The sequence below is a fragment of the Aspergillus mulundensis genome (genome assembly GCF_003369625.1).
Source record: "Aspergillus mulundensis strain DSM 5745 chromosome Unknown scaffold_3, whole genome shotgun sequence".
Taxonomy (NCBI): Eukaryota; Fungi; Ascomycota; class Eurotiomycetes; order Eurotiales; family Aspergillaceae; genus Aspergillus; species Aspergillus mulundensis.
The window spans coordinates 2,842,865-2,861,339 of record NW_020797891.1 but is presented as its reverse complement, the minus strand read 5'-3'; the positions used below and the strand labels follow the sequence as shown (position 1 = coordinate 2,861,339).

The following is an 18,475-nucleotide window of genomic DNA, read 5'->3' as shown; positions in this document are numbered from 1 at the left end:
TATTTCGCGAAGGAAAAGAGGGAAAGTGTGATTTTTAATCTGAGAGGGGCGCAGGAGATGGAGGGGATGATTACGGGGTGGCTTGAGGGGGGGATGCGCGCTGTGCAGGATGAAGCTGTTATAGGGTCTTGTATGGAGTGTTTGGATGCATTGCGAGAGTACTTACAGACTCCTGCACATATTGCGTTCTGGACTGCGCTGAGGGCGTGCTATGAGGGGCTGCTCCTCTCGCATCGACACGCGTTCCTGGCGCTGGCGGGGATATACCAGGTGTGGAAGGAGATGGGGAATAGCGAGTTCATGGCGTTCGTTGGCGCCGATGACCATGTTTCGCGCGCGCTGTTCGTGCACTATATCACTGTCGACACGTTCATGAAGCCCGTGTACATGCAGCTTGCGCGGGAAAGGGCCATTCCGAGGGTTGGCGGAGGCTTTTTGGTTTATCGATGGGTGGAGGATATGTATGCGGGCTTGTCGAGCGAGATGAAGGGGTTGGTTGGTGAGTTGGTGGGCTATATTGCGCTGGATTTGCTGCCGGAGGTGGAGAGGCATAGAAGGGACTTTCCGGAGTGGAATTGTGAGCTGGAGGGGTTTGTTGAGTGGTTGCGGCGGTGGGTGCCGGATGAGGTGTTGGAGTTCTATAATATTTGATAAACTATAGACGAACGAAGATATATAGACGGACAAACGAAAGACCAAAGAGACCTCAAGAAGGGCAAAGATAGCCATCCATACCAACCCTTTCTCGACATAACCCTAACCCACAGAAACAGACAAAAACTACTCAAATAACAACAACCCATCCACCTACTTCTGAAAGAACCCACCCCGATGCCTCTCATACCACGCCCTCGCCTTCGACTCCCCCGAAGCCTCAGCGGAAAGCCACCTAGACGGATGATACCACCCCAGCACCATGAACGCAATCAGCATCGGCACCGCCTCAAGCACATACAGCGGCCACTCATGCGTCATGACATACGATTCTGTACCAAGTGCAAACTCAATCAGACGGAAGATGGAGCGGACCTACCCAGAATCCTGTTAGCATAATTCAAATAGAAGAGACAGGATATGAGGGTGAGCATACCATGATAAAGAACCCCGCAATATAAACGCCCCTCAGAACCATGCGCATCCCCTCCTCCCTCCTCTCCAGAACCCGTCGATGGAACTTGATGACCACTGCAAGAAACGCACTGAATGTCGCGACTTGCAGCGCTAACCCACCAATCAACACGCCCGTCCCAATCTCCTCGAGTGTCCCCTCCCACTCTCCCGACGCCGCAATCGCGCTCCCCCCGCCCTGTGTCAGCATGGCCGCGACGTCGAGCGTGATGAAGATCTTGGGGAGGTGCGAGATGCGGATGAAGCCTGCGACTTTTGCGTCGGCGGCTTTCTCAGATGCTCTTCCTTCCTCTTCCCTAGCAATACCGGTACCCGTCCCAGTGCGTCTCCTCCGCCTCCTCCCACCTCGATCCTGCCCATGCCCTTGCGGTTGTGGCTGTGGTGAACAAGTCGACCGAATCACCCGGCCCAAGAGCACGTACAAACTCGCACAAACAAGCACCGGCGCAAGGACAATCATCGTCTGACTCGTTGCAAAGAGCCCGATATCCTGCACGGACTGTGTGCTCGCACTGCGCTGCGCGTACCCGTTGATCTCGATCAGCGTGGCGATGATTATAGGCGCCGAGAAGCTGTAGCGGAAGTACTTGTTGCTCGTCTTCTTGTAGGCAACACAGGAGATGTAGCTGTGGTAGATGAGTGGGATGAGGTACAGCACGGCGAAGAGGATCGCAGCGGCGAGGGAAGGGGTGAAGAAGAAGAGGCTCCAATCTTCGTCGTCCGAGTCGGTGTCGCGCTTGGTCAGATCGGGGTTTTTGATGTACATGTTGACGATGAGATTAGAGAGCGCTGGGGAGATTTGGTAGAAGTCGACGAACTGGGTCTTTCTTTGAAGATTGTTGAAGCGCTGTTATATAGTGGGACGGAACATTGTCTGTCAAGAGCCATAACACGTCTGCCTGGCGCAGGGCTCAGTCCGTATCCTCGCACTCGCATTGCTTGTCTGGCTAAGCATAACGAGAAACGAATGCGGTATACATATTCAAGTCATTCAGAGAGTGCGAGAATGCGAGCAGCGGTGCTGTGTACTTTTGCGCAGATCGGGATTTGATTGGCTCTCGTTTAGAATGCGAGCACAGCCACGAGATGCAAAGATGGCCAGCGCAGAGTCTCGGCAGCTGACCGGTGCTTGGCAGTCTTTCATTCATAAGTCGAGAATAGACCCTTGCCATCCAGCAGCTTCGGGCGAGACTTCTGCAGGGCTCTTGTGGTGTAGTAGGTTGCGAGGGACAAGGTCCCGAGTCCAAGTTCTTAGGCAAGACCAGTCAAGATCGAAGGGCGTCGGACTCATATTTGCGGAGACCATATTGTACAGCAATCATCGCCTGCAGGCCAGTGGGCTTTTGGCCGTGGGTGTCCACAACACTATTCTTCCTCCTGCAAGACGACGCCTCCTCCGTCGTCGTCCTCTCCATCTCCCCCACTCTCCTCCTCACTTATTGTGCCGTTATAATACTCATCCAACACATCCTCCCACACCTCCAAAAGACTAGCATAACCATCACTGTAATCCGCTAGCGGAAAGTCGATGTTTCGGTGCACCACGTCGGCTGGCGTCTCGCCGTTCCTGTTCACAGCGTTAATGTCCGCACCGCAACGCAGCATATAGACCATCGCGTCTATGGACCCAAAAATATTTCTATCAACATCGTCTGGACTGGAATCTTGAGATCCAGCTATGAATGCCAGAAAGTGTTCCAGAGAGAGATGCAGACAAGTATTCAGTTCATTATCTCGATCATCAAGGCTAAATCCTAGTTGGAGGAGAGTCTTGATGCCCTGGACTCTTGGGCCCAAACTTTCTTCTGCAGGTGCGCAGTACTGAAGCAAGAGCGTCCGGCCCATAGAATCGCGTTCTTTTGTGCGAAGATAATGGGAACTGTGTCGAAGAATAAGATTGAGTACAGTAGGTTTACTGAGATTCCGTTCCTCAAACTTCTGCATACTGTTTAGCCTCAGCTGCTATGTGGTCTGTAGCATATATTAAAGCAAATGTAGACATACTGTGGAGCACAACATCCTTAAGAAGAGACACCTTTCTCCTACGGTTGTTGTTGGATCGGCACCAGCTTCCAATATCATTCTTCGACATTCATTGAAGGCGAGATCCCTATCGAGTGGTTCAGGACTGTCGAGCGGCCTGGAGCAATCAAGCCGCTCGGAGCTATCAAGCAGCTTAGGATCCCTTGGAAAGCGAATTAAAAATCCCATTTCTTCGAGGATCGTTTGATCTAAAAGGGGCCTGTATCATGTTAGACCTGGTCTTGCTTCGTCTCCGCAGAGGGTGTTTACACATATCTGCCTGGACTAAGGAAGGAATGCTCCACGCAATCTATATCCGCCCCGTTCTCGATCAGGTAACGACAGAACTGGGTTCGACCCAACCGGAATGCGCACTTTATGCGTTAGCACATCATTGGATTCTACACATCTTCAACGTATTACCGTGATCAAAGAGCGGCCAGAGGAATCACAATCCCACACCGATGCGTCGCCTTTGTGGAGAAGCTGTTGAAATCCCTTGAAATTGTTCTCTTGAATGTATTGGAAAACAGGCGAATTATCCGGGACCATTCTTCGTGCTATTATCGCAGGAGGTAGAAGTGTCGTCCGAGCCACCAGATGGTCGAAATCTACAATTTGGTGCAGATAGACTGATATGCAGGATCTTCGCTCGACGTCTCCCACAAGTTCCGGTTGGATATCCACCCTGGCACTGAATCGCTCGTACTTCCTCTTGCGTCCCTTTTTGTTCTGGACCTCACTCTTCCATGCTTGTATGCGCACCTTGCAATGAGGTATAGCGCGCTCGTGCGTAATCCTCGCCATCCTCATAGACTCGAAATCCCCCGGGCGGCTTCTGCGGTATGCTACTTGAGCCTAGTTGATGAGCTGCCAAACTAAAGATAAGGCAATATCTTACCGATCGCTTCATTGTTGATATGAACCTCGGTAGCTGCGTCCAAAATCCTCCCAAGCATAGCTAGAGCGTCAGCGCGCTCAGTATGATTCGCTTTGAAAGATTTCTGCGCAAGTAACGTATTCCCACTCGCATCCGTTGAATCCAGCGGACGCGACAGCTCTTGAAGAATATTGTTGACATTCCCAATAACCGACTTGGCGTCATGTTCTCGGAGGACTTGCTCCTTGCTTCCACCAAGGAAGCCAAGCTGGCTGACGCTCATGAATATCCGAGATGAGTCTGCCGGTAGATGAGTAGCGGAAAGGAGTTTGGTAAGTAGCTCAATCTGCAAGACCGTCTCGGGGGTTAATGCAGCGTTCGTGGTAATGCTGCATCCCTGAAAAAAGCCTTGGATTGCCGTGGCGTTGCATCCGAGGCTTGTTTCACCGAAGGTCTGGTGGATACGACTCGGTTGTCGATCCATTATACGGAGATAGGTTGCTGTGGAGCACTTGGAAATTGTCGTCAAATGGATGTTTTCGGTGTAGCCTTCCAACGCTTATTCATGGGAAAGATTGAAGGGTGTTCATTCCACAGAAGATTGCAGGTCATAAGAACAATGGTGTGTAGCACAGTCTACACGTGACTGTTGAAGATTGGCTGTTGAGCCGCCAACCTTGCTTTTGCGGCTGGTCAGTGACTCAGTATACGGTAACCAGTGCGGGGTATAGGAGTGAGCTGAGGTGCATCCAGCAAATTTGGGCTGTTCAAAACCGTCAAGCAACATGGCTGAGCCACTCGGCATTGTCTCTGGTATTATAGCCGTTCTCGGAGCGGCTAAGCAGCTTTATAAAGTCATTGAAGGCATTGCAGATGCGCCGGACGTTCTGGAGAGAGCCAAATTCGATGTTCGAATGACTGTCGAAATCCTGGAGAGCTTGCACAAACATCTAGGGGGACCAACCGCCGACATAGGCCAGCAGTATCCTGACTTATCACCGGTCTTGTCGAGGTGTAAGCTCAAATGTGATGCTCTTAAGTATCTGCTGGGCAGATCGGCAAAGAACTCCGACAAGATCAGTCTCGGGGACCGAATGAGGTTGGCGTTGAAGGAGGAAGACATCGAAGACCTGAGGATGGACATTAGCTTGGCTCGAGAGAGCCTCGCGCTCGCCCTTAGCAGCTTGGTTCTGTATGCTCCAGTTTTATTCCCGACAAACGGCGAAGTTCCAAGGTTAACTTTCAGCTGTTATAGTGTCACATCTACGAATAGCCATGATGCGATCGAAAGGTACCAGGGCGAGGCCAGCAAGACCATGCAAGATATCACGGACCGGATGAACAAAATTCAGATTACAATTGAAGTCATGGGCAATGACCTTGGCGAGGAGAAAAGAAGAAGGCTTGCCGATCGAGATTTGGCTCTTCGTGAACATCTGAGCCTTTGCCGGGAGAGCGCGAATAACGTCGAGGAGCATGCGCGATATAAATCTGAGTTTGGGAATACCAACGCGGCGCAGGAAGCGAGATTGTTTGCCGGAATCGCAACGCAGCATTTACACGGGGGAGTTGATCAGAGATTCGGAGACAGCAATCTCGGCGCCCGGTCAATAACTTTCATGGGCGCTGGCGATACAGACGCCGTATTGGGGTTCTTCCAGCAGGGATCACACCATGTGGGAGGAAGTGCTGTGTCCGACCATGGTGCTTCGACACCCGAGGTCAATCTGACCAGATGGCCGGCATACTCTCAGCGAGCTCTGCCATCCAACGCAGCTGTATCCGATTCGGATATCGGGAGCGTGTATCGTGCGGAGGAAGTATCGGAATATGTTGATAACGATTAGGTAGAGTAGTGCTTTCCGAGTAAGCAATGAACTGTTTATCTTTACCTTATCAATTGTTCGTATTGTCAATTGAGTCCCCATAGGAATCATCCGACGATGATGCAACAAGCCTGACGCATTGCTAGATTTTAGCCTGGATGGCGTGACGGCGACGACCGCGACCGGAAGGGACGTCGCTTATTTCGCCCGAGTTGCCGAACAGCATCCCTTGAAGCTTAGCAGGATTCGACATTAGCTATTGCTGTAAGCTTCCAGTATGTAGAAGAGTCTGGACAAGGGGCAATGATGGAAAATCCATGTTAATCTTGATGTGGTTGTGTTTGGCTGGGGCTCGTCGAGACATAGACATGTACCATACAGAGCGGACCGTCGCTTGGACCGTCGGTTACGTACCGAGACTGCGCAGAGCGAAGAGCCGTGTCGTCAACTCTCACCAACTCCGAAATTCAGGTATAAATCATGTCTGCACCCCCTCAGCCCTTGTGAAACGTTGCCCAAAATCCAAGTCTCGCAAGATGTCTTCCACAGTAACCACAAGTGATACATCCGTTCCTCTGTCGTTGTTTCCCGACGGTCTAAAGACCTCTGGGCAGCACGAACCAGACTGGTCACTCCTCCGTCCATACGAGGACTTCCCCGAGCAAATGACTGGTCCGACTGTTTGGGATGCTTCCGAGTATCGAGACAGCCCCGAGCATTGGACGCATTCCTTCACAGAGGAGGAAAACGCCGAGATTGGTGCGGCGGCGGATGCCTTCATTGCTTCGGGTACGCCCTTGACCGGGATCACCAAGGCTCTATTTCCCCTTCCCGTTCTTTCGGCCAGAATGGATGCGCTGCGCGGGGACTTGCTCAATGGCAAGGGTTTCTTCCGGTTCAGGAACTTGCCTGTCAGGCAGTGGGGTCTGCACAAGTCTGCTGTTGCTTACATGGGCCTTGGCACGTACCTGGGGTACTTTGTCAGTCAGAACGGGCGCGGCCATGTACTTGGTCATGTCAAGGATTTGGGAGAGGACCCTACGCAGACATTCAAGGTCCGAATCTACCGAACGAATGCCAGGTATGCCCACCATCGTTTCTCTCATCACATAAATCTAATTATCGCAGGCAATTCTTCCACACGGATGCCGGAGATATGGTTGGTCTGTTATGCATTGCCAAGTCACTCTCTGGTGGTGAATCGGACATTGCCTCCACGCACAACGTCTACAACAAGCTGCAGCGTGAGCACCCAGATGTTGTGAGAACATTGGCTGAGCCGAATTGGTATCTCGACCGGAAGGGGGAGGTATCTGAAGGGCAGTTGCCGTGGTATCGGGGCGCGGTGTTCTGGCTCGAAACTGGTCCGAACCCAAGAGTATACGGCAAGTTCGACCCCAACAATGCGACGTCGCTAGCTCGATTCAACTCTGGCCCTGATGCCAAGATCCCTCCTCTGTCGGACAAGCAGAAGTACGCCATTGAGGTGTTGGAGCGGACGTGCAAGGAGTTATCCCTGCATATGATTCTCGAGCCGGGCGACATCCAGTTCTTGCACAATCCCCACATCTTCCATGCGCGCACTGCATACACCGACTACCCTCCTGGATCCCTTGACGAGGACGGAAATCCACGACCCCAAAGACACCTCATGAGGTTATGGTTGGGAGTACCACAAAGCGAGGGAGGCTGGAGAATTCCATTTGCCGATGCCGACAACAAGAAGAGAGGCGGCATTCAAACAGGCGATCAACCGCCAAAATGTCCTATTGATGCAGAATGATCATTCCGAGGTAGCTTTAACTTCCGATGAATATACCACTGTGTTACGATGTGAACGAAAATTGATGTCCGCAGCCGCTCGCATCCTGTAATTCATTTGGTAGATATGACCCGCCCACCCAGGGATGCAAGTTCGTATGCTCGAAGCCAGAGTGGATAGCAGTTTCTGCTGGCTGCCACGTCCAACCAAGATCTGATGTAAAGAGCGATAATTCGTCTGCCCCTGTCAACGTTGGCGGGGATATATCCAGTGTAGGGCCGATGCTTGCAGATACGATGCGCTCCGGGGCATGTCGTTCAGGGATTGTTCTACGCGCCATGCGGTAGATGGTCAGCGGATTCAGTACGTAGTCAGGTGCGCTCTGAGCCGGGATTCCTGTTGGGCTCTGTCTCCCTGCTTCGTCTGGTTCTGAGGGATACAAGTCATCTGGAACGATGTTTCGTCCGGGGTTTGCAATTTCGACTTCCGAGCCTAGAAGCTTCAACATGGTTTCCGCAAGGTTGCACTGAGGGTCGTTAGCAATGGCTTTGTCTGAGTTACTTGATGGAAACGTACGAGACGCTCAGAGACAGCATTCAAAGATTGCATCGCTTTGAGGGCTCGAATTTTGCTCTCGAGATAAGGAATAGTTTGGACTACGAGGTCCTTGCTTTTCTGTTCGCGGGGTTCAATGAGCTGAGTAAGATAGTAAAGCATTATGCGAGAGCTGTCGTAAGTAATGGTCGGCAGCCAGGTATCGGACAAGACATGCGGCCCGTGAGTTTCGGCTTCGCTGATAATCGTCGCCATGGTTCTCGCTGGTTCGTATAAGTCGAGGCGCATTTTCTGCAGAAATTCGCTCTGTTCCGGCGGAAACTCGATGGCCGAACGCAGCTTAAACAGCGCTGGCGCTCCAAGTCGATATAAGTCACACAATGTCTGGTAATGGGAGCAATGAAGAAGAACAAGCGCGCCTAATTGGGACGAAGCTTTTCGTGCGTAAATTGTGGATGGTGACCACTGCAAGTTTTTTGGGAGGGAATTGTACCAATCCCAACAGGCCTTGTCTAGCATAGCGAACTCGGAATTAGGGAGCCACGGTGACATGGCCTTATCGAGGTGCTTGATGTAGCGAAGGACCTGTTTGCGAATGCGAATATGTTGAATGAAGGAAGCCATGATTCCCATATTCTCGTCCGGGGCGACGGGGACAATCTCAGGTGGAAGAAACCCTAGGACAGCACCATCGAGCGTTCGCGTAACGCAAGTAGCTTCTTGGGCAAAGCGACTTTCGTTGCAAGGGAGCTGTATCTTGATGTCTCTCTCCTCGATCAACATGAGCTGATCAACTCCGCTTCCGAGAAGCGCATCGGTCACAAAACAACTCCACATTAGGCGACGACGAGCTTCTCGCGCAGATATGGACAGGCCAGGTTCCAAGCAAAGCACGTCGGTGGAATATTCAAGGTTGATTTGCAACGCTTGAGCCATGCGTGCCGTGATACCCCCTAGCATGAACGCTTGGGTGAAGTTGCCCACCCGCAAAGCATAGTCATAGAGGAGCTGCGAGGCCATGAGATTATCCACGGATATTTTGTCCAGGTCTTTGAGGACCATGCCATAGGCCTTCTCGGCCCATTGGCTGCCTGATCGTAATATGAATTTCGACGACAGTCTCTGGGTAGTCGTACTGCATTCTAAGGCGTAGAACCTGTCAATTTAGCCAAGCCTCCGGATTGGAACGCGAACACTTACTGAGCACCCAAGGCACAGATAATATGAAGCAAGGCTCCTGCGCTCGATTCTGGTGCCAATTCCTGATCAACCCTCTGTAGAAAAGAGGGCCGGTGAAGGAATGCGAAACATCGAATCGGGTGGATGTGAGCGAAGTAGTTATTGACCAGGACTGCCACTTTCGCTTTCTCCGGCAAGTCAGTGGACCTCAACCTAAGTCCATAAATCAATTACATTTCAATTAAAGGAGTAAGTTGTATTACCAATTCAACGGCGAGCTATCGGGGTCATCCTCCGTTGATGCCGGACTCGTTATTTCGGGCGGATTGAGAGTGCTTGCAAGACGCTGTGCCCAAGCCGGCTCAGAATTGTCCAGATAGTGGCATTGAAGCTGTTTGTCCCTGCATCTTGAGCAAGCTGGTCGCTCACCCGAGCATCGGACCCTTCTCAGTCGACAATCTGCGCAAGATCGGTACGTTCGCCGCGCCCTCGGAGTATCAGATCGTCGAACTATCGGGCGCCCATAGCCGGGGCACTCTACGGACACTCTCTCGCAGTTGGCGCAGCCGTTTGGACGCTCGTCACATTTGACCTGGGAACTTTCCGTCAGCCAGTTCTGATTGACGCGTCGGTCATCAATCTGGATAGCTTACCTTTCGGGAACGACAGACTTGGCATCCTAGAAAATGAGCCGATTATATTGAAATGCAGTATAATGAGTCTCACCGGTTCTGGATCGCTTGTTTCGACGCTGCTGGTGCTGCTGTAGCTGGCTGCTCTCCATGTCGCAGTGTTGCAGACGGATCGTCGGCTGCGGGGTCGCGTCGTGTTTTCGGCTCCAGTGCAACGACGTTCCTTCCTCTTCTTCATCACCTCGGGCGACCGACCTCAACCAGTTCAGACTGTGGTTTGTGATCACTTCTTGTCATTCTCACAATTTACTTGATGAGTTTATTCGCTCCTCATGCTCATCTCTTGTCAGGTTTCTTCCGCGCCGTCTCTCGATATGGCTTCTGCTCGGGCTCCCTGCTATCCACCACCGCGATCCTGAATGATTTCCCTTTTTGCAGACTACAGTGACGGGGAACGTCATTACGAAGGAGCTCTCAACAAAGTTAGTACGCAGAGCAAGTCAGTCGGCGATGATGGCTCGAGTTCTGAATGGAAGCTTTTTCTACTCATAACACCATAATAATGCTGGCTGAGGACACTGTCTAAATCGCAACGCACCGAATTCGCTTTACGTGGCCATTACGCCATCGAAATCGCAAGTCTACAAACAATGAATGAAAAATCCTAGTCGCTTCCCAAGGAGTGACCGGGCTATCGAGCGGCCGATGGGTTAACCTTCGCATTTCCTACGAAAGAGTGGCGGATATCAACCCCATTATGCAACGTCCTTATGCTCTCATGCCTGACATCAGAATCGGGTAAACCTCGCCGCAGACAGAGTCTGAGCCACGAGATCATACATCTTCGCTCATCTACCATGAACCTTGCCATGCGGGAGCGTGCTGAACCTAGGTCGGCTCAAAGTCTGTCAAAGTCTGCCTCGGAGCGCCGCCACCAGTTGTGACATCACATGCTCCTGGCCTAACGCAGTATCCAGACTACCACTCTATCGGTCAAGATTCGCAGCATTTGAATGGATGGAAGTGGATAGCCGCTCGCTCCACAGCAATTCATCGCACCGATTCCCAGTGGCAGGGTCACTGTGGGCTGCCATTAAGGTTCGTTCCAGAGGCTTCGGACCCTGCGCTTTCAAAGCTCCGAGCGGGTCTTTGCCTCTTCTCGGGCGTTGTTCGGAATGGCCGCGGTGCAAATATTATTCTCGCTTCTCAACGGTCTTTGTCACTTGCCGGTGCTCGAGTCAATGGAAGGAACTCTAGAAGCGATAAGAGCATGATTCAACCAATAGGATCCCATTGCTATGATAAAACAGCATGGCCTAATCTATTCATCAATGGGACCCAGAGACGAACTGCAACCTCGTTTCAGACAAATCGATGGCGCTCGGTGGCCGCCCGCAAGGTACAACAGCTGTCGTGAAACCGCTAATCGGGGCCAACGGCAGACCACAGTTCCTCGACAAGGTCGCTAGACAATGCAGTGGAACTTAGCACGTAAGCTCGGACCTGTGAGCCTATACCTAGGCTCTAGCTTTGGGGCTGGTGCAACATCGGCCAGCGCACATACCTGTACTCGGGACAGTGGGGAGCTTCGTTGCACTCGCAAAATTTTCAAATTCGACTCTCGTACATCTTTCCGGTCCTTCCTTCGCTCAAGATCTTGGTCAGTCACGGCTGCCGATCAATCTGTTGTGTGGGGAGACTCGAGGATTCGAAGAGCGATCGCCGATGATTCTATGCTTTCAAGGGCCGGCCTATCTTGGCTCGGGTGTTCCGTGGTTTGCAGTCAGTCTGACTTGACAATTACTGAGAATTGCTTCGCGGAAAGCAGTAGCATTGGTCAGAATCATACTTGCTGATTGGCACCGCCCCTGTTCCAAACTTGGCAATCCAGAATCAAAGACTCGAATTATATTTTCTAACGGAACCACGAGGGTCTTGTTTCATCCTTGCGGCGGCTTTGTACGACAAATTCGTTGTCAGTGCGCCCGCGGAAACGGCAGTGTGTTCCAATTAGATCTGCCAATAACTACCAGCTGCGCATGCATGAACAACCAGATAGCCTATCTTTCTTATCTTTCGGTGCACAAAGCTGAGTCTCACCGCTGGAGCCCAAGAAGCTGGTGGAGGTGGAGACAAATTCTCAGAGGCTCAAACCTCTGGACGCACGTATTCAATGCTACCTGAGGCCAAGATCGGGATTCCGACAGCCCTTTGACTTACTTCTCGTGGCTTCTCAAGAATAGGCCCTGACTCGAAGTCCAGACTCCCACCGACGTGGTTCCTGGCATCCTCGGCATTGTTTCAGACCTTTTATCGATGTCCTTGGCTCTTTCTTTGACTCTCCCCCAAGATGATTTCCAAATGATTTCCAAATGATTTCCAAATGATTTCCAAATGATTTCCAAATGAGCATGCTGATGTGGCAATGCAACCACACGATTTAGAACTTGTCCAGCACAATGCATAATTGATACGCAGCTCCAAAAAGGTACTGCCGTGCTTCCCTCGATCTCGGCAGTTTCAGTCCCGCCTGAGCCAGTGACGCCAGAATTGTGCCCTTGCGGGCAATTGTATTGGGTCCTGCGCTAAATTCAGGTACAGCATCATAGCCACCAATAATACTTTCAGCAGCAGTGTTGGTGGACCTCTTGCGACTGTCAATGTGGCCAATGGGGCTGCTTTTCAATACATCTATCGGCTTACGGCTGCCCCAGCAGTTCCATCAACAACATGTCTCCACCGCGACAGCCATCACTTACGCAGCTTTGTCCCACGGGAGTCTCGACCACGGTGGCCACCCTCCTTTACACCATGGTCGAGATCTCAACGCTCAAGTGGTGGCAGCAGAGTAACCATGCTCAGCTATAAAGATTGGACTTGCATCCATCTGTTCGCCCCTTCGCTCTCTCCATAACTCCACCCAACCACTACACTCCTTACTTACCATTCTCATCCACCTAGTGTAACCTACGAGTTGACCACCTACTTCTCGCTCGACGCGCACACTCCTTCACAATGCAACTCACCAAGTACCTTATGCTGCTGGCAGCCGTGGCCTCCACCACCCTCGCTCGCCACGAAGGACACCAAAGGCGTCACGCCTCGATCGCGAAGAGAATCACTACCACCGCCGCCCCAGCCGACACTGGGACGTCTCCCGCCTCCGCCGGCCCAGCTTCCGACCTCCCATCTGCCTCATCCACCTCCAGCCAGTTCTCCACCTCGGGCTTCGGCAGGAGAACATCCAGCTCGGGCTCCGGCATTACATACAAAGGCAACGTCGGCAATCCCTACGGCAGCAACATGATCGAAGTCTCCGAGTCTGACGCTCAGTCTTACAAATACGTCGTCAAGCTCTCCGGCCAAAATTCCGAGCCTTGGGACGTCGTCTTCTTCAACAAGTACGGCCCGACCGGTCTGATGAATGGCTGGTTCGGCTTCTCCGCGCTCAAGCTGTCTCTCGGCGCCGGCGAAACGAAATACGTCGCCATTGACGACGACACGAACGGTGGCTTTGCTGCGGCCGCGGGCGGCAGCATGCCCCTTGACCCCGGCGGTGGGTACGCCACGACCTGGGGTGAATTCGATTTCGGCAGTACCGGCAATAGCGGATGGTCGGGCTTCGATGTCTCTGCTATCACACCCCAGAGCGCCGGGATGGACGTGCAGGGGATGAAGATCTGCGAGGAAGTTAGCGGGACTTGCTCGAGCATCACGCCCGGTGCTGCGAAGGTGCACAATGCGTATACTAAGGCCGAGACTGCGGTCGGCGGTATCGGCGGCAATATCCAGAAGGATCGACGGATCGTGCTGGATGTCACAATCGATTACCAGGGTTAAGTCTCGATGAAAAGTTGACTGATGCTTGATTGAGTTATGATTATGATCGCTATGGACTTATGATTCTCTGTATATATTCGCCTTTCTTCCATTGACATACAGACTAAAAGAATGAAATGTGCTATGCGCGGTTCTCCTTACACGTAAGATTAAATCTGGTGTACCATTGACTCTGTAGCTTGTTAAGTCAGGATTGCGTCCATCTTGCCGCCCGTGGCTCCTGGTCCCGGCGAACCTCGGCACGATTCAATGGTCAGCTTATGCACCTGACTCAGCCCCATAAATTTATCCATTCATGCATCCCTCCAACTCGATCCTTTGGACTTCGAGCCCAGCGCCATGGCACAACACCCACAAGCAAGGGTCATCCCACGGATTATGGGAACTCTAAAGGACTATGCGCCAAAAGCAGTAGTTCTGACCGTAGCAGGATCATTGACCTACTCTATGTCGTTGAATGAAGAGAGGTAGCTTGGCGGAGGACCGATATATATTTCGTTGCACCCCTTCACTCAAGACCACAAAGTTGCAAGATAATTCCCAAAAATTAGGGTTACCTAAAGTACAAACTCCCTTGTTTGGCGGCGTACGCTTAGGTATATCTAGGCTGGACTACACTTGTCAATTGCGTTAGCTACTGCGATAGAGAGAGCATGATGCATATGGTAGTTTCAACAAAGCATTCAATTTAAACAGACAATCAACGAAAAATGATTATAATGGGCAAAAGAATGCAATAGCAAAACCCAAAGCACACTGTACCCTTACAAATCCCCATCCTCCCATTTCCTATCTTTACCCGAACAAGCCCAGCCCTCTCAATCGCCCTCTCCATCTCAATCTCAGGACATAAACCCTCAGTAGCTGAACTCGCCCACCCAACCTCTATCTCCGTAAACACCCCCCTCCCCTCATACATCTCCAGCACAGGGCCTAGCTTCTTCCTAAAGGCCTCTCGATCTTCAAGCGCACTTTCAACAGCTTGCGTACGGCCCACCCGCTCATAATTCCGGATACTCATGTCCTCATGTCAAGAAAGATACAGCACAGCTTTGGGGCCACATACCGTTTTCTCGAATTTCAGGACGTCAATCACGTCAATCAGGATCGTGTGTGTGGATTAGTGCTCGAAGGCGTTGTGCATTGCCTTCGCCAACCACGGGACGAGATCTTCTTTGGGGAGTTCGTGCGGGGGTGTGTAGGGGGGGCTGAGTTGGATGAGGAGGATATGGTGATAGTGATGGTATTCAGGATAGTTTCTCTGCGATAGACGAGTTACTTGGTAGATGAGTCGCAGTCTGAGGAAAGACGACGCAGGAGGGTGCAGGATGATGAGAACGTGGTTCTTGCGGCCGGTGAGATGGTTTATGTGGAAAATGGTATTGGAAGTGTGTCTGTCCAGTGCCAGATTCTTTACATACTTGTCCTCTGACTGATGAATCAAAGTACCGCTATGACGCAGACCGAATTGATCCGGCCCTTAAGCAGGGGGGAATGATGCCTGTAGGAACAGCCGGGTTGGGGTGTATTCGCCATACTTGTATCCTCGCACATGATGCGCCTATGATATGATTAGTACTGGAAGCCATGCATGACTAAATTCAATCTATAGACCCGCGCTTGGCACAGCGGAGACTTCTTCCGCCGCAAAGAAACCCATGACTTAAGCGTTCTGCTGAAGTGATCAGATGGTCAGGTTAGCATATGCTACCAGCATTGAACAAGGTACGACGCGATATCTCTTATAGAGCAGACACCATACTGAACAGCTATGATGGCTTTAAATACGTGAGTGACAGGGATGTTGGCGCAATGTTTTTCGTGATGCCATTTGGACCATAAGGCATCATTATGGCGTGCAAACGTCAGATCTATATGGCCTCAGAGAACAGAAACGACCCACTCCCCACTGGCCGCTCGTACCTAGTTTCCGCAACGGAGAAATAGGGAAGGGAGAAAGCGTCCAGTGTTTCCCAGGCTGAAAAGTAGGAGGTTGTATTGTCACCCTGACATGCTTCATGGTCAAGTTTGCGAAACGTTGTATGTGACTGAACGCCTTACACACAACGTAAATTTTATTCTCTCCCTCAGAAAAAACACGGTAAGACGTTGGGGTAGTTGGAACGGCTTCACTTTCTTTGTTTCTTCTCCACCTGGGAACGAGATGGTTGATTGTATCATCGGCCTCCCCCATGTTGACATCTTTAGTTCCACGCCGGCACGATCAATTGGAGAACTTAGACGACAGCTTCGAAAGAAGCAATGAAATGCCGAGTATATAATGAATACATGCTTACCCTTATTTCTCGCTACAGTTGTCTTCCCTTCATCGGAAACAAGCTTCATACTGAACCTATAATATACCTTGCAATCCTTTCCGCGGAAGGGCTCACCAGTACAGTAGGTTAGGGCTTGGTTTCCCTTCATTCATTCGCAATGTCCTCGCGCCGCCCCTTTAGCGACCGCACCCACAGCATCGTCTCAAGCCACGGCCACGGGCACCGAGACAAACCACACACAGGCACCGTGCAATACATCAGCGAGAAAGGAGGTAACGATGCGCCACCAACATACCAAGACGCCTCTGGTGCGCCAGTCGAGAATAACTCGCCATTGGGATACTCTGTCGGTCCGGTGACCATTACGCTGCTAAATATCACCATGATGATTGGGGCGGGGATCTACTCTACACGTCAGTAACTCAGGCCCTAATATTGGAATGAACGGAGACTGAGATTGAGCTTCGTGTAGCGCAATCTATTCTCGCGGGCACTGGCTCTGTCGGTGTGAGTTTTGTGTATTGGACGCTTGGATACTTGGTACTTACCTACGCTCCCCCCATACAAACCAAAGACTAAAAGAAACAGCTCTGCCTCGCCTCCGGCGCCGTATACCTCGAGTTCACAGCATACTTCCCCAGCCGCTCGGGATCCGAAGTCGCATACCTCGAGCAAGCATACCCTCGACCAGCATGGTTCTTCCCGACGACTTTTGCGGTGCAAAGCGTGATCCTGTCATTTGGAAGCGCAAATGCGAGTGTCATGGCGAACTATCTCTGGGCGATCTCCGGGCACACAGGCACGGACTGGCAGATTAAGGGGACGGCGTTGGCGTGTTATAGTCTTGCTACGTTAAGTATGCTCCCACGATCCAAGCACGCCCTAAAGTGAAAGGGCAAGGATTAACGCTTGCATGTGTAGGTCTGGTCTTCAACACCAAGTACGCGTACTGGTTTAGCAACGCTGTTGGCGTTGTGAAGATCTGTACCCTCCTTTTTGTCATCGTGACTGGCTTCGTTGTCCTGGGTGGAAATACGCGAGTCGAAAATCCGAAAGCGAACTTCCAGGATGCGTGGTCTGGGAGTTCGAATGCTACGGCGTATGGGTTTACGATTGCGCTGTATCGCATCATCTTCTCGTATGGCGGGTATAATAATGCGTTTAACGTCGCGAATGAAGTCAAGGTACGTCGAAGATCTTTTAATTCAGGCGATGAAGTTAGGGCTAGGGTACTAACAGCGTACAGAACCCCGTCAAATCCTTGAAGCTCTACGCCACAGCAGCCCTAACAACAGTCTACATCCTCTACCTGTTCGCAAATGTCGCCTTCTTCGCCGCTGGTACCCCTACCCCTCTCCCCCATCCCCTCAGACTCCCCCACTAACCATCCCAGTCCCCAAAGAAGAACTCGAATCCTCCAGCCTAACAGTCGCAAGCCTCTTCTTCAGCAAAGTCTTCGGCGACGGCCCCGCAGTGCGAGGCCTAAACTTCCTCATCGCCCTCGCCTCCTTCGGCAACATAATAGCCGTGCAAGTTGGACTCTCCCGACGCATCCGCGAATGCGGGCGTCAGGGCGTGCTCCCATTTACAAAGTTCTGGGTATCTACACAACCCTTCGGAACACCCCTTGGCCCGTACGCGGTAATCTGGTTCACGACCGCGCTGATGATCCTGGCGATTCCGGCAGGTGATGCATTTACATTTGTTAATGACCTGGGTACGTTTCCCACAGCCGCGTTTAATCTTGCGATGGCGGTGGGGATTTATGTTGTGCGGTGGAGAAGACGGAATGCAACTGTACGCTTGCCGGAGCCGGAGTTCAGGGCGTGGCATGTGGCAATCGTGTTTAATATCCTTGTTCAGGCGTATCTGCTTATTATGCCGTGGTATCCGCCCGATGGGGGGCAGTTCGCAGGCGATGTGAGCTTTTGGTATGCCACGTATGCGGTTACGGGGATTGGGATGTGAGTGATTTCCCTGCTATTTATTCGTCCCGACTATGATGTTGTGATGGACTGATACTAACATCTTTGGTTTTGTCGTGGTGTAGTCTCCTCGCGTGCGCAGTCTACTACGCCCTCTGGGCACATTTCATCCCTAAGTGGCGTGGGTACCAGCTGCGTCAGGACCTTATCATCCTTGAAGACGGGGCGCAGAGTAACCGACTGCGCAAGGTCCCAAACGACGAGATTGATAACTGGGATGCCACGCACGATGCTGCTGGTCGTTTTATCGACTCCGAGACGGAGTCGCAGTCCCAGTCCCAGACGTCAGTCGATGAGATCCAGGTTGAGGCGAAGGGATCGAATAAGACTGACCATACTGTGTAGAATGTCTCGCGGGACAATTAGGTACCGTATTCTAGAAAGGAG

At 51.7% G+C, this 18,475-nt stretch overlaps 7 protein-coding genes across 7 annotated transcripts; 4 read left to right on the top strand and 3 right to left on the bottom strand.

Moving 5' to 3' along the window:
• Nucleotides 1-807: 807 nt before the first annotated feature.
• DSM5745_04351 (RTA1 domain-containing protein) lies at nucleotides 808-1,894 on the bottom strand (the record flags this gene model as incomplete). The annotated part of the gene is made up of 2 exons (XM_026746367.1): nucleotides 808-1,029; nucleotides 1,091-1,894. 2 exons carry the CDS (start codon nucleotides 1,892-1,894, stop codon nucleotides 808-810), a joined length of 1,026 nt encoding a protein of 341 aa, XP_026605363.1.
• A 599-nt stretch (nucleotides 1,895-2,493) lies between these two features.
• On the bottom strand, nucleotides 2,494-4,514 carry DSM5745_04350 (uncharacterized protein; the record flags this gene model as incomplete). Its single annotated transcript, XM_026746366.1, has 5 exons — nucleotides 2,494-3,066; nucleotides 3,133-3,370; nucleotides 3,421-3,524; nucleotides 3,574-3,998; nucleotides 4,052-4,514. The coding sequence occupies 5 exons, from the start codon at nucleotides 4,512-4,514 to the stop codon at nucleotides 2,494-2,496; spliced, it is 1,803 nt and encodes a 600-aa protein (XP_026605362.1).
• Nucleotides 4,515-4,815: 301 nt separating this feature from the next.
• DSM5745_04349 (uncharacterized protein) lies at nucleotides 4,816-5,877 on the top strand (the record flags this gene model as incomplete). The annotated part of the gene is made up of 1 exon (XM_026746365.1): nucleotides 4,816-5,877. The coding sequence occupies one exon, from the start codon at nucleotides 4,816-4,818 to the stop codon at nucleotides 5,875-5,877; it is 1,062 nt and encodes a 353-aa protein (XP_026605361.1).
• Nucleotides 5,878-6,392: 515 nt separating this feature from the next.
• DSM5745_04348 (TauD/TfdA family dioxygenase) lies at nucleotides 6,393-7,639 on the top strand (the record flags this gene model as incomplete). Its single annotated transcript, XM_026746364.1, has 2 exons — nucleotides 6,393-6,937; nucleotides 6,985-7,639. 2 exons carry the CDS (start codon nucleotides 6,393-6,395, stop codon nucleotides 7,637-7,639), a joined length of 1,200 nt encoding a protein of 399 aa, XP_026605360.1.
• Nucleotides 7,640-7,978: 339 nt separating this feature from the next.
• On the bottom strand, nucleotides 7,979-10,222 carry DSM5745_04347 (uncharacterized protein; the record flags this gene model as incomplete). The annotated part of the gene is made up of 6 exons (XM_026746363.1): nucleotides 7,979-8,110; nucleotides 8,195-9,329; nucleotides 9,374-9,565; nucleotides 9,616-9,951; nucleotides 10,006-10,031; nucleotides 10,079-10,222. 6 exons carry the CDS (start codon nucleotides 10,220-10,222, stop codon nucleotides 7,979-7,981), a joined length of 1,965 nt encoding a protein of 654 aa, XP_026605359.1.
• Nucleotides 10,223-12,999: 2,777 nt separating this feature from the next.
• DSM5745_04346 (putative allergen) lies at nucleotides 13,000-13,824 on the top strand (the record flags this gene model as incomplete). The annotated part of the gene is made up of 1 exon (XM_026746362.1): nucleotides 13,000-13,824. The coding sequence occupies one exon, from the start codon at nucleotides 13,000-13,002 to the stop codon at nucleotides 13,822-13,824; it is 825 nt and encodes a 274-aa protein (XP_026605358.1).
• A 2,436-nt stretch (nucleotides 13,825-16,260) lies between these two features.
• On the top strand, nucleotides 16,261-18,433 carry DSM5745_04345 (High affinity methionine permease; the record flags this gene model as incomplete). The annotated part of the gene is made up of 7 exons (XM_026746361.1): nucleotides 16,261-16,516; nucleotides 16,576-16,610; nucleotides 16,692-16,959; nucleotides 17,025-17,287; nucleotides 17,350-17,443; nucleotides 17,497-18,067; nucleotides 18,154-18,433. 7 exons carry the CDS (start codon nucleotides 16,261-16,263, stop codon nucleotides 18,431-18,433), a joined length of 1,767 nt encoding a protein of 588 aa, XP_026605357.1.
• Between the last annotated feature and the right edge of the window lie 42 nt (nucleotides 18,434-18,475).